The sequence below is a fragment of the Salmo salar genome, chromosome 21 (genome assembly GCF_965601325.2).
Source record: "Salmo salar chromosome 21, fSalSal1, whole genome shotgun sequence".
Lineage (NCBI taxonomy): Eukaryota > Metazoa > Chordata > Actinopteri > Salmoniformes > Salmonidae > Salmo > Salmo salar.
This window is the reverse complement of record NC_138311.1, coordinates 30,447,387-30,462,450: the sequence shown is the minus strand read 5'-3', so window position 1 is coordinate 30,462,450 and position 15,064 is coordinate 30,447,387. Positions and strand designations below refer to the sequence as shown.

Here is a 15,064-nt window from a genome sequence, read left to right as displayed (position 1 = left end):
TTCTGGTTAATGGGCTTCAGTTAACATTGTCCTGGAATATATCAACACACAAAGATTCTGACCAATGACCGCAATGATAGCATTATGCTCTCACCCATCTCCTTTTAGAGAAGAATGCCAACAGGGAAATCATACAAATTCTATATCCAACAATACAAAACAGTGTCTTTATACTTTCTAGGTAGTTACCCTATAGATGGCTCATTATAGAGAATTCAGACTTCTGAGCCAAGTACACACTGGTTTATTTCTGTGTGTAAACGTCAGTTGCCAGTAGAGACCCCCACAGTAATTAATGGAGCGAATTAACACAGTGACGTGGGTAGCTGAAAAATCAGGTTCCACCTCTGCCTAGACAAACACCTCCGCTCTTACTCTGGCTTTATGACCTGAGTTCAGTATTGGCAGATTTTTCCCAGTCAATGAAACACTGGAGTCGGTCGGAGGAGGGATGCATGCGTGTCCTACAGGCTGTAGGAGACATTAGGACCGCACACAGGCACTCTGTTTCCTTCACCACACACCATAAAACCCCTACCACACATGGCTGTAATAAGCCAGAAAATTAAGCCATTACACCATTTTTAAGGTACACAGACATCCGTGTTTAAATATTTTAAGAGTGGCAAGGGATCTCTCACCACAAGTTACATTGTGCTCTGGGACCACCAGGGAAATGAACACCCATTCAGATAGGGGTTCTGCAGCCACGGGGATGTGTTTACACACCATGCAGCAGTATCAGAAAAGTGGTAGCCTTATATCTTCTATAATCACAAATCATACCCTAGCAGACATGTCTAGAGGGTTAATAACCTACAGGAGGCTATAGAATATGTAAATGATAAAAACTGCATTGTTATTGGAAACAGAAACTAGTATTTTGGGGGTGATCCCCATCCTTGGCACTGGCAGCCTCATGCTTTCCAGGATGTATTTGTATGGCCGTATTAACAGACCCATTTCATTAGAGAGAGAGAGAGAGAGAGAGAGAGTGGTAAGGGCTGAAGTACTTGGCACAGGGCATCGCTGGCCTAGGGCAAGCTGCATGGCTACCTGAGCCAAAATCTAATGATTGTGTAAGTCTCCGTTTGGATCCCATTCTGCAGACTGTTTAAGAGCAACACTTATAAAAGCTCATTACAGTACTTCTGTAATGGTGTACAGGAAAGTAGTCCATAAGCTGAGAACAGCAGAGAAAGAATGTCTAGTAGACCCCCTAGGGAACTTTCTTATTAAAGACGGACATTGTTTTTCTTCTTCTTCAAAGATTTCAACCTTTTCCTACATGTCATATTTGCTCCATTCCCTGGGCTATGAGACAATGCCAAATTTTGGGAGACCATGTTGAGGAATTTGTTTTAGGGCGGTTAAAAATTTTTCCAGGTAGAAGAGTTTTTCCAAGCTACTGTTTAACGGTGAGGCACAGACTGGTGGAAAGGGTTTCCCTGACATGTTGGCAGGATTTCCAGGGGCCATATGTGGGGGGCTTGGTTTAGACAACCTGTCAATTCTGCATTTCTGATGTATTGTGTCATCAGTAGGTGGCAGTAGGTCGAGTACTTCCTGCAATCCGCTGCACACATGAAATGTGGAGCTTCCTATAAATGGTGTTGCTTATGTATGAGCCATTTCTGTTTTGGAGAGATTGTCTATAATTAAGATCTGCTGAATGTCTCATCGCACACACTAGGATAGAGGTTTTCCAAGTGGACCTGATAAACTAGGCTACCCTGTTTATCATGCAGTATTACAATGTCATGAGGTAGCAGGTAGCCTAGTGGTTAGAGTGTTGGGCCAGTCACCAAAAGGTTGCTAGCTTGAATCCCTGAGCTGACAAGATGAAAAATCTGTCGATCTGCCCTTGAACAAGGCACTTAACCCTAATTGCTCTAGGGTCACTGTCAATCATTCTTATAGAGTACCTGGCTGTGAGGCCACTCTCTGAGAGTGTTTCAGGGGGAGTAGGGATACGCAAAAAACACATTTCCCATTTCACACCTGACAGGTTACCCACTGGTACATGCCGCAAAATAGAACCAATATATTTCAATACATTTGAGGTGACATTGAATAAAAATATTATTCATAGCAATTGTCCTAATTGATTTTCATCACAAAATCATTCAAACCATCTATTCAAATAGAATTCATAATTTCAAAATCCTTGATATTGAGTCCATAACCTCTACCTGCTACAAGGCACTCGCAGTATTTGCCAATCACCACCGTATCCGCCAATCACAAAGCGCACGCGGTTCTGACTCCTCCCCAGTGTATAATTGAAGTTTCTTTAGTTTCTACAGCGGAGTCAACACGCAGTGTAGCCCGATCAGTGAACGGATAAAAAGCAGCACCCGTCGTCGGACAATGTTGCCCAGGAGCATAACTGTATGTGTGACCCTGTGTCTATGGATTACAGTGTTGTCGACCCATGGAACCTTCGCTGCGAGGACCAGGCAGGATGACTCGTTCTTCACTGCTAGCATTTACCGAGCAAGATGCGCCTCGAGATGTCTCAGCCTGCATATCACTCGCATCTCTGCTTTTTTCAAGCACTCCCAGGTAGGAGCGTGTTGCTCACAGTCTGTCCAACTTTTAATTCATGTGTCCACGTCAAAATAAAAAGAGGTGTGTGTGTGTGTGTGTGTGTGTGTGTGTGTGTGTGTGTGTGTGTGTGTGTGTGTGTGTGTCACACCCCATATGGGTGAGTGTGTCACACCCCATATGGGTGAGTTGATGAATAGGCTATTGGACATGAATGAGTCTGTCACATTACAAATGAAACAAGGCATAAATGAAGTGGTTCTGAAATGTCAATGTAAACAATGTGGCCTCTTCTCTGACATAGAATAGCCTACTGATAGTTTTGTTGGACTTCACTTGTCTCACTGAAAAGTGTCACACAGAGTGACTAAAACAGTGGCAGCTGATGACCTATAGGACTAGGAGTCTATTGGTTTTGCTTTCCACCGCTGCAAATTTGATGCATATTGTGTACATACTGTATTGTGGGCACTTATTATTATAGTGGAAGGACATTATAGCCTTGCTATTTTGTGAACGTGAAGCCCTTTTTTTGTCAAACTGGTTCATTAATTCTCCATAGTAAGAAATATGAGGGCTGCTCTTGAATTTGTCTTTTTAATAATGTTGTGGTTAGATGTTTGATCTGATTTGTTTATAGCCCTCTATCAAAATGGGCCAGTTTTATTTTTCACCCCATATATTCAATTACCTCACAATTAGCACCCACAATAACCCAGAAAATAGATCACAATTATGATTATGCGTACCGACGATGACCACCAAGCATGTTTCGATGCTCTTCTACAATTTGAGTTGGAAGAAGTGATTTGCTGTGGAATTAGCCTTGTCCTCTGGGTGATTTGGTATGTGGCGTCAGAAGTTGTTTTTCACCCTCCAATAGACACATTGTTCTTTCCCAGGACACAGTGAAAAGATCCTTCTCTTCCCCCAACTGTCTTTCACCTCCTATCTGCACTCAGTTTTTACTTAAGAACATTTGCAGGATGAAGTCTGGGCTTATACTCTCTATTCTATTTAATTACTGATTGCTGTGTGTTTTGGAATTAATGTTGGGAGAGCTCGTCAACTGTTATTAACTATCATTGAGTGCTTTGTCTCCCTCTCCTGTCTTCTCTTTTTATATTAGTTGGTTTTATTTTAGGAAGCATTGATATATTTTATTTCAGATTCTTTATTAGACCATTTAGTCTACTAAAGTTCACAGAAATGAATTTGAAGATAATTTCAACAACTTCTCAGCACTGCCCATGTTCTTAATACGAAGGCCTATAATCAGTCACGTTTCGACTGAAAAGTCTTAGATTGAGATGAAATGTATTAATTCCCCTGCAATTCTAATAGGTTAATTGTCTGATAATTGACTGCTGAGCCCCAGAAGTTGTATTCAACTTCTGTTGTGTTCAGAGGGCAGGAAATTAGGAAGATGTGTTTGTAAAAGAGGTGCATTTGTGCTCTGTGATGAGGGACTGGTTGAGCATGCTTGGAGCTCCAAGAATAGAAGCCAATTGTTGTTGATACTCTGAGTGCTGTTAAATGCATTGTGTTCTCAGCAGGCTCTTTCATGTGGAAATGGGAGGTCTGGTCAGCTGGAAAAACATGCCTCCCGCTGCTCTAGCCCATGGCCCTAACCCTTGCCACCAAATGCCAGCATCACACCTCATAGCGGGGACACTGGCCCACTGATGCTATCCCCAGTGAGGTCACCTTCCTGCTAAACGCAGAGGCCCACTTTGGCTAAATGTGATAAGCTCTAATGTACTGTTGCCACAACACTGGAGCCTGCCCAGTCAGCGCTCAACGTGCTGCGACCTACAGGTGGATCTGCTTCCTCTGACAGATCTTATTACAGAGCAGGCCCAGCTGGGCGGGGGCTTGCCTCCAACCTCTAACATGATTGAGACTGCAGACCTCTTAATTCAACTCAGAAAGCATTCATGCTTAGGATTAATTTAATACTTTATAAGGACTCCAAGACACACAACGTTTCCAGTTTCATGAAAATAGACCCTTTCAGCAATACGCCTATAGAATTTTTTATTTTTTAAGTTTACTGACTTAATTATTTAAAAAAATCTACAAAACCTACAACACATTTTCAAAGTGAAAGAAAGTTTTTTTTGAAAATGTTCCAAATTAAGAAATCCCTCCCCTGAAATAGCATAATTGGATAAGTCTCCACCCCCCTGAGGTAATACTTGGTGAAAGCACCTTTACAGCTGTGAATCATTTTTATAAATATTTTACCAACTTTGCACAACTCTTAGGGCATCATATATCCATCGTTTTTGTCAGAATTGCTCAGGCACAGTACATTTGTATGGGGATCATCGATGGACAGTGATATTTAAACCGTGTGCATGATTCTTTTCATTTCTTTTTTTAAAGCAGATTTAAGTCTGACTGAGACTTGACCAGTCAGGAACACTCAACACCTCTTGGAAAGCAACTCTGGTGTATTTTGCATAGAAATTTGTTTAATCCTCCCCCAGAAAAAATAAAACCCTATCTCAGGGTTAGGTTATGTAGATCTGTATGAAAAAATCGAATTGAATCCCTTTTTAGAAAAAATTAAGGAAGCATAATGTGAAAAAAGTTCAAGGGGGTGTACGTTTTTTTTATATTGTCTTTTGTAGAAGTTATACATACATTTTTTGCATATTGAAATAAAACATTTTAGCAGTTGAAGCTGTAAACTCCCACACAGGTCCTCCTTTGGACTTGGCCGAATCAGGATCCAAGGAATAGTTGTCAGTGATGATGAGTTACTGAGTTCAGCAGGAACAGATACAGAGTTGGAAAAAGGCATGACCTTTTGCTCTTTGGATTTATGGCAATTTAGGATTTATAAATGTAGAAGTACTTCCAAAATACAGATGTATTTATTGACATTTTACTTCTTATATGGGGTACTTGTCACCCTGGTACAATAGACAGAGAAAGGGGAACACCCAGTTATAAATATGGTCACTGGACATTTTAAAATATTAGGAGTGAACTGGGGCCTCTGTTCACTAATGCATTCTGAAAGCATCAGTCTTGTAGTGGATTATTTATGACTACCCATGAAGCCAAAAAACAAGGTGTGTCCATGTGGTCTTGTTATTACATTTTAAGTCATAAAAATATAACATTTTAAATTCGGTCGTTCATACCCAGTGAGCGGGGGTGCTGAAAGTTAAAGTATTGCACTTGTGAGACCTGTGTTCATAACGAAGGAAAGAAAAACATGGGAAAGTAGTTTTTCCGTATCCCCGTGTTTTTGTCTTTTGATATTAAATAAGTTGGGGTGGAATCAAACCACAGCCACTGCTCGTCTCATGTGTGGACTTTTTCATTAGTAAAGACAGGGGATGAATAGGGCTCTGTGTAGCTTGGCCTCACCTCTCTGTAAAAGCTTTTAAACCACGACAGTCGTGTCTGTAAATCTCAGCTCCCAGTGAAGCCTACTGCCTGCTACACCCTCTAGTGCCTCCTCAGACAAACATTACACATTCCTAACGGGATACAGGCTCAACATCTTCACCATTTCAATTTGATACAACATTCATATTAACCTTGATGCTGAAGAATATGACTGAGGTACCTCACTGTCACAATCCCTGGATGTCAATTCCCTGATTTATTTGCTTAGAGCCCACAGCTATTTGAACAGTCAATAGGGGAACCTGAAGGGTTGCTTAGTTATTTTGGTCCGGAGAGGCTTCTGGGTTGTTGATGGACATATAGGGAAGATGCCAGCTCTTTGAACGGTCTCTACTAGAGGTCAACCGATTATGATTTTTCAATGCCGATACCGATTATTGGATGACCAAAAAAAGCCAATACCGATTAATCGGACAATTTTATTTATTTGTAATAATGACAATTACAACAATACTGAATAAACACTTATTTTAACTTAATATAATACATCAATAAAATCAATTTAGCCTCAAATAAATAATGAAACATGTTCAATTTGGTTTAAGTAATGCAAAAACAAAGTGTTGGAGAAGAAATTAAAAGTGCAATATGTGCCATGTAAGAAAGCTAATGTTTAAGTGCCTTGCTCAGAACATGGGAACATATGAAAGCTGGTGGTTCCTTTTTAACATGAGTCTTCAATATTCCCAGGTAAGAAGTTTTAGGTTGTAGTTATTATAGGACTATTTCTCTCTATACGATTTGTATTTCATATACCTTTGACTATTGGATGTTCTTATAGGCACTTTAGTAGGGCCAGTGTAACAGTATAGCTTCCGTCCCTCTCCTCGCTCCTACCTGGGCTCGAACCAGGAACACATCGACAACAGCCACCCTCGAAGCAGCGTTACCCATGTAGAGCAAGGGGAAAAACTCCTCCAAGTCTCAGAGCGAGTGACGTTTGAGACGCTATTAGCGCGCACCCCGCTAACTAGCTAGCCATTTCACATCGGTTACACCAGCCACATCTTGGGAGTTGACAGGCTTGAAGTCATAAACAGCGCAATGCATTGCGAAGGGCTGCTGGCAAAACACACGAAAGTGCTGTTTTGAATGTATGCTTACGAGCCTGCTGCTGCCGCCTACCATCGCTCAGTCAGACTGCTCTATCAAATCATAGACTTAATTATAACATAGTAACACACAGAAATACGAGCCTTAGGTCATTAATATGGTCGAATCCGGAAACTATCATCTCGAAAACAAAACGTTTTTCCGGTCAGTGAAATACGGAACCGTTCCGTATTTTATCTAACGGGTGGCAACCCTAAGTCTAAATATTCCTGTTATATTGCACAACCTTCAATGTTATGTCATAATTACGTAAAATTCTGGCAAATTAGTTCGCAACGAGCCAGGCGGCCCAAACTGTTGCATATACCCTGACCATGCGCGCAATGAATGCAAAATGACACAATTTCACCAGGTTAATATTGCCTGCTAACCTGGATTTCTTTTAGCTAAATATGCAGGTTTAAAAATATATACTTCTATGTATTGATTTTAAGAAAGGCATTGATGTTTATGGTTAGGTACAGTCGTGCAACGATTGTGCTTTTTTCGCAAATGCGCTTTTGTTAAATCATCCCCCGTTTGGCGAAGTCGGCTGTCTTTGTTAGGAAGAAATAGTATTCACACAGTTCGCAACGAGCCAGGCGGCCCAAACTGCTGCATATACCCTGACACGGTTGCAGAGGTGACACATTTTCCCTAGTTAAAAGAAATTCATGTTAGCAGGCAATATTAACTAAATATGCAGGTTTAAAAATATATACTTGTGTATTGATTTTAAGGAAGGCATTGATGTTTATGGTTGGAGCAACGTGTACCTAAGCGATTATATGCAATGCAGGACAGGCTAGATAAACTAGTAATATCATCAACCATGTGTAGTTAACTAGTGATTATGATTGATTGTTTTTTATAAGATTAATGATAACTAGCAACTTACCTTGGCTTCTTACTGCATTCGCGTAACAGGCAGGCTCCTCGTGGAGTGCAATGTAAAGCAGGTGGTTAGAGCGTTGGACTAATTAACCGTAAGGTTGCAAGATTGAATCCCCGAGCTGACAAGGTAAAAATCTGTCGTTCTGCCCCTGAACAAGGCAGTTAACCCACCGTTCCTAGGCTGTCATTGAAAATAAGAATGTTTTCTTAACTGACTTGCCTAGTTAAATAAGGGTCTAAAAAAAAATATACAGATTTCCGATTGTTATGAAAACTTGAAATCGGCCCTAATTAATCACCCATTCCGATTAATCGGTCGACTTCTAGTCTCTACCTGGGGTTCCAATTGCCTATGAAATCAAACACTTTACTTTGCATGGGGTGCTTGGCCATTTTTTTAAAATCCATAATATAAAAAAACATGGTCTGCACAGCCATATGCGCTACACATGTTTTATTGGTTGACAATGTTTTGATCCAAATATATTTTGGTCAGGGCTTTTACCAATGTCAGTGATGTATATGGAGACCTATTGTAATTTCTGTGCAGAAGTGCTGAAAACTTAAAAAAGCAGGACATTCATCGCTCATCAGCACTGCATGATGTAATGTAGGCCTACAGCGACACGATAGTTGATTCAGAATAAAATGGATTCAGTAAGTGAACACTGAACAGAGATGGCACCACAAATAAGAGACGAATGGGAAACAAAATGTATAGCTGTTTTCAAAAGAAGGAATGCTGTACTCAAAAGCAGAGCAGGCTTTTTGTCTATGTTCCTCAGATGTCTAGAAATACAACATGGCCCTGGTCACCTGCTCTGCCTTCTCAGCTGGCACAAGCCAGAATACATCCCTGTAGCTCAGTTGGTAGAGCATGGTGTTTGCAACGCATGGTGTTCGCAACGCCAGGGTTGTGGGTTCGATTCCCACGGGGGGCCAGTACAGAAAAATTGAAATGAAATGTATGCATTCACTACTGTAAGTCGCTCTGGATAAGAGCGTCTGCTAAATGACGTAAATGTAAATGTAAATCTGGGTGAATCTGTGTTTACATGACTTTACCAGTGACACAGAGAAAGCTGTGAGGTCACCTCTGCGTTCAGACACACAGAGCAACTCTTTGGCTTATTTTTTCTCCAAGCCGTTTTAGTGAATATCCGGATCTGGAAAGCATTCATCGACCGGAGTCTTTAACAGTTCCTCGGCAGCACTGCATAATATTGAAACTGCTGAGGAATGCCACTGAGTCGTTGGGATGAAGTCCTGACCTATAATTATTCCCCATTGGTCCATGACATGCTGAGGTCAGGCCTGGACAGCTGGTGCAACATCCCACAGAGCCCCGCTGGTGCTGCAGAGATGCTGTCACTGAGCAAAATTAGCCCCTCCACAGATCTCTTTCTGTTGCCACTGACGGATGGGCAAGAAAAGGTGTAAAAAAAAAAAAAAAACGGGCCTGTGATTTAGGAGCAGGCTGGAGTCATGCCAATCTGTATAAATGATCTTCAGGGTTTTATTTACAGAGTCACTGGCACTGATATATTATTTTGACATGTTTGATTGATCTTTTGGGGTATATTTAGTGCCATTAGATTTGTATTACACATGTAATAACATCTAAAACTATGTACATTTTTTACATATGTACATTCATCACGTTATAGAGCACAACATTAAAATCAAAATACAGTAGGTATAGTACTACAGAAGAGAAATCCATTCCCTGCTGCAGCCTGCCTTTTAAGGTGAAATCTTCAAGTTTTCCTGTTCCAAACTAGGGCTGACTATGAAATGTAAGCTGTAGGTAAAACATGTCTATGTTACCTACATTTCTGTCTATTCATTTGGTCTTTGTTTGGTACAATTATGAGATTTGTCACGCTTGCATCCTATTCATTAGTAACATTTCTTTATGATGTTATTACAATTAGCAGTAGGGCAATTCCACGGTAGGGCAAATCTCCTTCAGTTTTTTACTTTGTTACCAAACTTTCTATCTGCATTGTTCTTCAAGTAAATGTATTTCCGTCAAATGGAAATCAGTGGAAATTGTTTTGCTTAACTTTGCAATCATTGGTTTTTATTTGACATATACATTTTAAAGTGCAAAATCAGCGTCTCACTGTCACACTGTTAACGTGGAATTGCTTTTAAGTCTCTGCTCTAGACTTCCCAATGCACCATGAATGTTTTTGAAACTGGCTGACCATTATCCTTGACACCTAACACACAACACTCACTGGTACTGGATGGCAAATTAAATCCTTAAATGAGAAGTTCTTTCCCGAGGTCTCACTGGGAATTTCCACTGGATTTCATTGTTTGAGAATACTTAGAACTTGACATTGAACTTATGCAGACTTTCTGGTTCACAGACCCTTAAAGTTTGGCTAGTCAGTCATTCCTGGTGCAGTGTCTTATTGTAAGGAACAAAGCACTGATTCATGTATAACGGTGACCTTTCATTTTTAACATATGTCTGGTAATGGAAATTCAGACTCATTGACTTTATTGAGAAGGTTTCCTTTCTCTACTTTTGGAATTTCCCAACTATTCATAATCGCAGACAAACTTCAATGGGGATTTGAGTGAATCAATGAAACACTTGCACCCAAGCCTTCATACCTAGAACAATAGCACAATTTTAGTTCAGGGAAATTCCATGGTAACAGAATGATGCTGAGACTCAGATTTTTCACTTTAAAATGTATGTCAAACAAAATCATTGATTTTTGTTTAGCATACATTTTAAAGTGAAAAATCTGAGAATCAGCATCATTCTGTTACCATGGAATTAACCCCACCAGCGAATTAATCAAATGGTCAATTTGTCTGGGCGATCATTTATCTTACATTTAATGTCCAAGTGAAACCATAATTGAAGATAATAGCCTTGTGGTTTTTTGGAGCTCAGGAAATGGACACTTGAGCCAGGCATTTAGCCCATTGGAACTTCTCAAGATGACAGGGAGACACTCTGTCTTTAGCCGGCACAATTAGGACCAAATGTTTGGCTTCATGGAACCCAGAAGGTGGCACTTCCACAGCAATTAGGGGGAATTGGAGGTGTCTGCAGTCTACACAAGAGTGCTGACATCAGTTCCTGTGTGAGTGACCTCTGGGATGTCTGTGAGATCAAACGCAGGCTGATAAGAGTTGAGGTCACAGTGCTCTGCTGAACGACACTGAAACTGACCAGAGATCTGCCTCCACCCCTCTCTGACCTTGCTTCCTTAGGTTACACGTAGGGGAGTATTACTCCATTCAAAGACTCTCAACTGAGTTTTGATACATTTCCCATGGTAATTGGCTTCTAATAAAGAAATTAGTAAGTTTTGTGGTGAAACTGATTCAGAGCATTCTTTCTGTTTTTCAGAAGTTCTTATGAATTATTGTGTAAATAGCTACTGTACTGGACTGAATTCTGATGTGTTTAGCATTTCATTGATCATTCTTGAATTGAAAATTGTAACTCATAATCTGCTCTCTATTTTCATTACAGAATAATGGATCCTTGGTTTGGTGTCAGAATCACAAACAGTGCTCAAAGGTATGTAACAAGTATTGTCTGCATGTGCTTTCAATGAAATAACAAACTTACAAAGCAAGTTTGAGGTGAACAATTTGAAACCAGGATAGGCGTTACGTGAACACACTTCACCTTTTCATCAGTCAAGTTGTTCTAGGGTTATTGAGATTCCACCACCCATCTCTGTCACCACTAAACCCCTGTTCATTACAATTACAGTAGTCCATTTTATCCAGCTTTTCCTGAAGGTCTTGTTTGGTTTTCGTGCCCTGTCCCAAAGACAGTTGGTACAGAGATGGTGTTGACAGGTCCTCTGAAAGGATGGTGCTGACACGTCCTCTCAGCTTCTCTGGGAGCTGTTGACAAGCCCCTCACTGTGGTGCTGAGCCCACTGAGCAGACAGTAGACTGAGGACAGGCTCAGCCCAGGGCATTCTGGGACGACAACCAGGACGGAGGATGATGATGATGATGACACAACAGTGGGGATCAAAGACCTGGGGCAACTTTGAACCCTATTCACTAAATAGTGGACTACCTTTCAGCTTGTCCCTATGTGACTCTGGCCAAGATTAGGTTACTGCAAATAGGGTGTCATTTGGGCCAGTAACTGATACCCTATCTCTGTCAAAGACTCTTCTGTTCACATCAACCAGGATAGCAGCAACCAGCCAACACGTTGGTCCTGATGATGTCATAGTCTGAGGACTAAATTCCACCCAGGATGTAAATAGTCTAGCCGAGTGTTGTCATTCACACTTCTACGGATGCTTACAGTTTTCTCTTTCACAAGAGCGCGTCTCTGTTTGTTTTTCATCTCTCCCGTGTTTTCCTTTGCATTATAAAAACGTTGTCTTAATAGCTTATGGGAAGCGTGCTATTGCGGAGGCGATGACAAATTGGATCTCATCCTTGTCTGTACTGGCTACTTACTCGTATGGCTTGTTCATGCAGCACAGGTAGAGAAAACAATTACTCTCCTGAGTCATTGTTTGCGTTTCTTACACTGTTTTGAGGTTTTATTATAAATCATATATTTGGAAATGTCCAAGGACACCCAGTTTATTTGTTAGAACCTGTATACTGAACATTTGGGCCCAATCAGTGTTCAATGATTTATTAATGATGATTTGTCTAGGGTTGGGCTATATCAACTTTAGATACAAAAAATATGTGTAGCCTAGGCCTTTCTGTGTGTGCCAAAGAGCGGAGTGAGTGACACGCTGTCAATCATCATAGGGTGCAGAGCAAGCAACTCTGCTGTCCCCAGAACTGGATAATGATAATACCAGTTTCATATCTTATTAGGCCTAGGGTACTATGTGTTGTAGGTAGCATATTGCTAGAATAATATGCCTATAGGCTACGTATCGTTTCTTTCAGAACTTAGGTCACAGCTCTCTTGACTTCTCATTAGATTTTTTCATCTTGACATTGTTTGCTCAATTTGACTTCTTGTGGCCTGAAATATTTGTCATTCAAAATAAAGCTGTGATTGAGAATAGCATAGACTCTGACTTTCATAATTGTTCCCATTTAAAAGCTGCAACTTGAGGACATTAAACACGTTATTGGAATGTTTGGGAAATACTCTTAAACTTCCTTAAATAGCCTAGAACTCCATTAGATTCATTCGTTGTTTGATCATGAATAGTGTGGCGGGAGAAATCCAGTATGCGTTAAACTGACAGTGTCTTAATAGTCATATTGATATCAAATTGAGAGAAAATAGAACATTTGGCTTCTATAACAAGAAGACACCAGAGCGTCTACTGTAAAAATGAACTTCGGCTTTTGACCCAGATCATTCGAGAGAGAGAAAAAAACGAAAACACATTTTCTGACTGGACATTTTGTGCTTCTTTGGTAAAACTCTAAGCTCTGTCTACATTGTTCTCTTGAATTCTGTAAATATAACACATTTATTGTAATAGTCTATAGCAAATAGGAATATGGGCAGTTTATTCAGATTGTCATCCATGCACTGCGGTGCTGTGTGCTTCCTGACTCGGCTCATTACTGTGTGCCAGCAGTCAAGTTGAAATAGGTTAGGTATCATCTGTCACATCATGACGTCATCGCCATCAACGATGGCTGTCAATCATCCTCGATAGACGATACTATCGTAATATTGCCCAACACTAATTTGGGCTCCCTTTTTTAATATAAATGACAACATGGATAATATGAAACAGTGAAATGTGGAACTACTGAGCACTCTTTACTGACTTCGCAGTATTGCATTTGTTATGAAGATTCATTACAATCAACATCTTGGATTCACATGCAAACAATCCCCTTTTATTTGAGATCTAAATATTTATATATTCCTTTGATATTTAAATCAAATCCATGCGGATTGTGATTAATTGAAAAAGGTTTGGGGAACGTCAGTTATTCAGGTCCTCATACAGGCTGGTGTGTGTGTATGTTTGTAATATATGTATGTAGTATGTGTACAGTACCAGTCAAAAGTTTGGACACACCTACTCATTCCAGGGTTTTTCTTTATTTTACTATTTTCTACATTGTAGAATAATAGTGAAGACATCAAAACTATGAAATAACAGATATATAACACATATGGAATCAAGTGTTAAACAAATCAAAATATTTTTTTTAGTAGCCACCCTTTGACTTGATGACAGCTTTGCACACTCTTGTTCTCTCAACCAGCTTCATGAGGAATGCTTTTCCAACAGTCTTGATGGAGTTCCCACATGCTGAGCACTTGTTGGAAGCTTTTCCTTCACTCTCTGCGGTCCAACTCATCCTAAACATCTCAATTGGGTTGAGATGGGATGATTGTGGAGGTCAGGTCATCTGATGCAGCACTCCATCACTCTCCTTCGTCAAATAGCCCTTACACAGCCTGGAGGTGTGTTGGGTCATTGTCCTGTTGAAAAACAAATGATAGTCCCACTAAGCACAAACCAGATGGGATGGCGTATCGTTGCAGAATGCTGTGGTAGCCATGCTGGTTAAGTGTGCCTTGAATTCTAAATAAATCACTGAGTGTCACCAGCAAAGCACCATCACACCACCACCTCCATGCTTCACAGTGGGAACCACACATGTGAAGACCATCCATTCACCTACTCTGCGTCTCGCAAAGACTTGGCGGTTAGAACCAAAAATCGCAAATTTGGACTCAGACCAAAGGACAGATTCCCACCGGTCTGTCCATTGCTCGTGTTTCTTGGCCCAAGCAAATTTCTTCTTATTATTGGTGTCCTTTAGTAGTGGTTTCTTTGCAGCAATTCGACCATGAAGGCCTGATTCACGCAGTCTCCTCTGAACAGTTGATGTTGAGATGTCTGTTGCTTGAACTCTGTGAAGCATTTATTTGGGCTGCAATTTCTGAGGCTGGTAACTCTAATGAACTTATCCTCTGCAGCTGAGGTAAATCTGGGTCTTCCTTTCCTGTGGCGGTCCTCATGAGAACCAGTTTCATCACAGCGCTTGATGGTTTTTGTGACAGCACTTGAAGAAACTTTCAAAGTTCTTCACATTTTCCTTATTGACTGACCTTCATGTCTTAAAGTAATGATGGACTGTCATTTCTCTTTGCTTA

At 40.5% G+C, this 15,064-nt stretch overlaps 1 protein-coding gene across 1 annotated transcript in view; it reads left to right on the top strand.

Annotated features, from left to right (window-relative positions):
* Positions 1-2,285: 2,285 nt before the first annotated feature.
* The window catches only part of anos1 (anosmin 1), a 55,292-nt gene continuing 42,513 nt past the window's right edge, over positions 2,286-15,064 (top strand). Inside the window, exons 1-2 of the mRNA XM_014164844.3 lie at positions 2,286-2,565; positions 11,465-11,512. Coding sequence (XP_014020319.1) covers positions 2,371-2,565; positions 11,465-11,512 — 243 coding nt within the window. The 5' untranslated portion in view covers positions 2,286-2,370. The remainder of the gene's footprint in view (positions 2,566-11,464; positions 11,513-15,064) is intronic.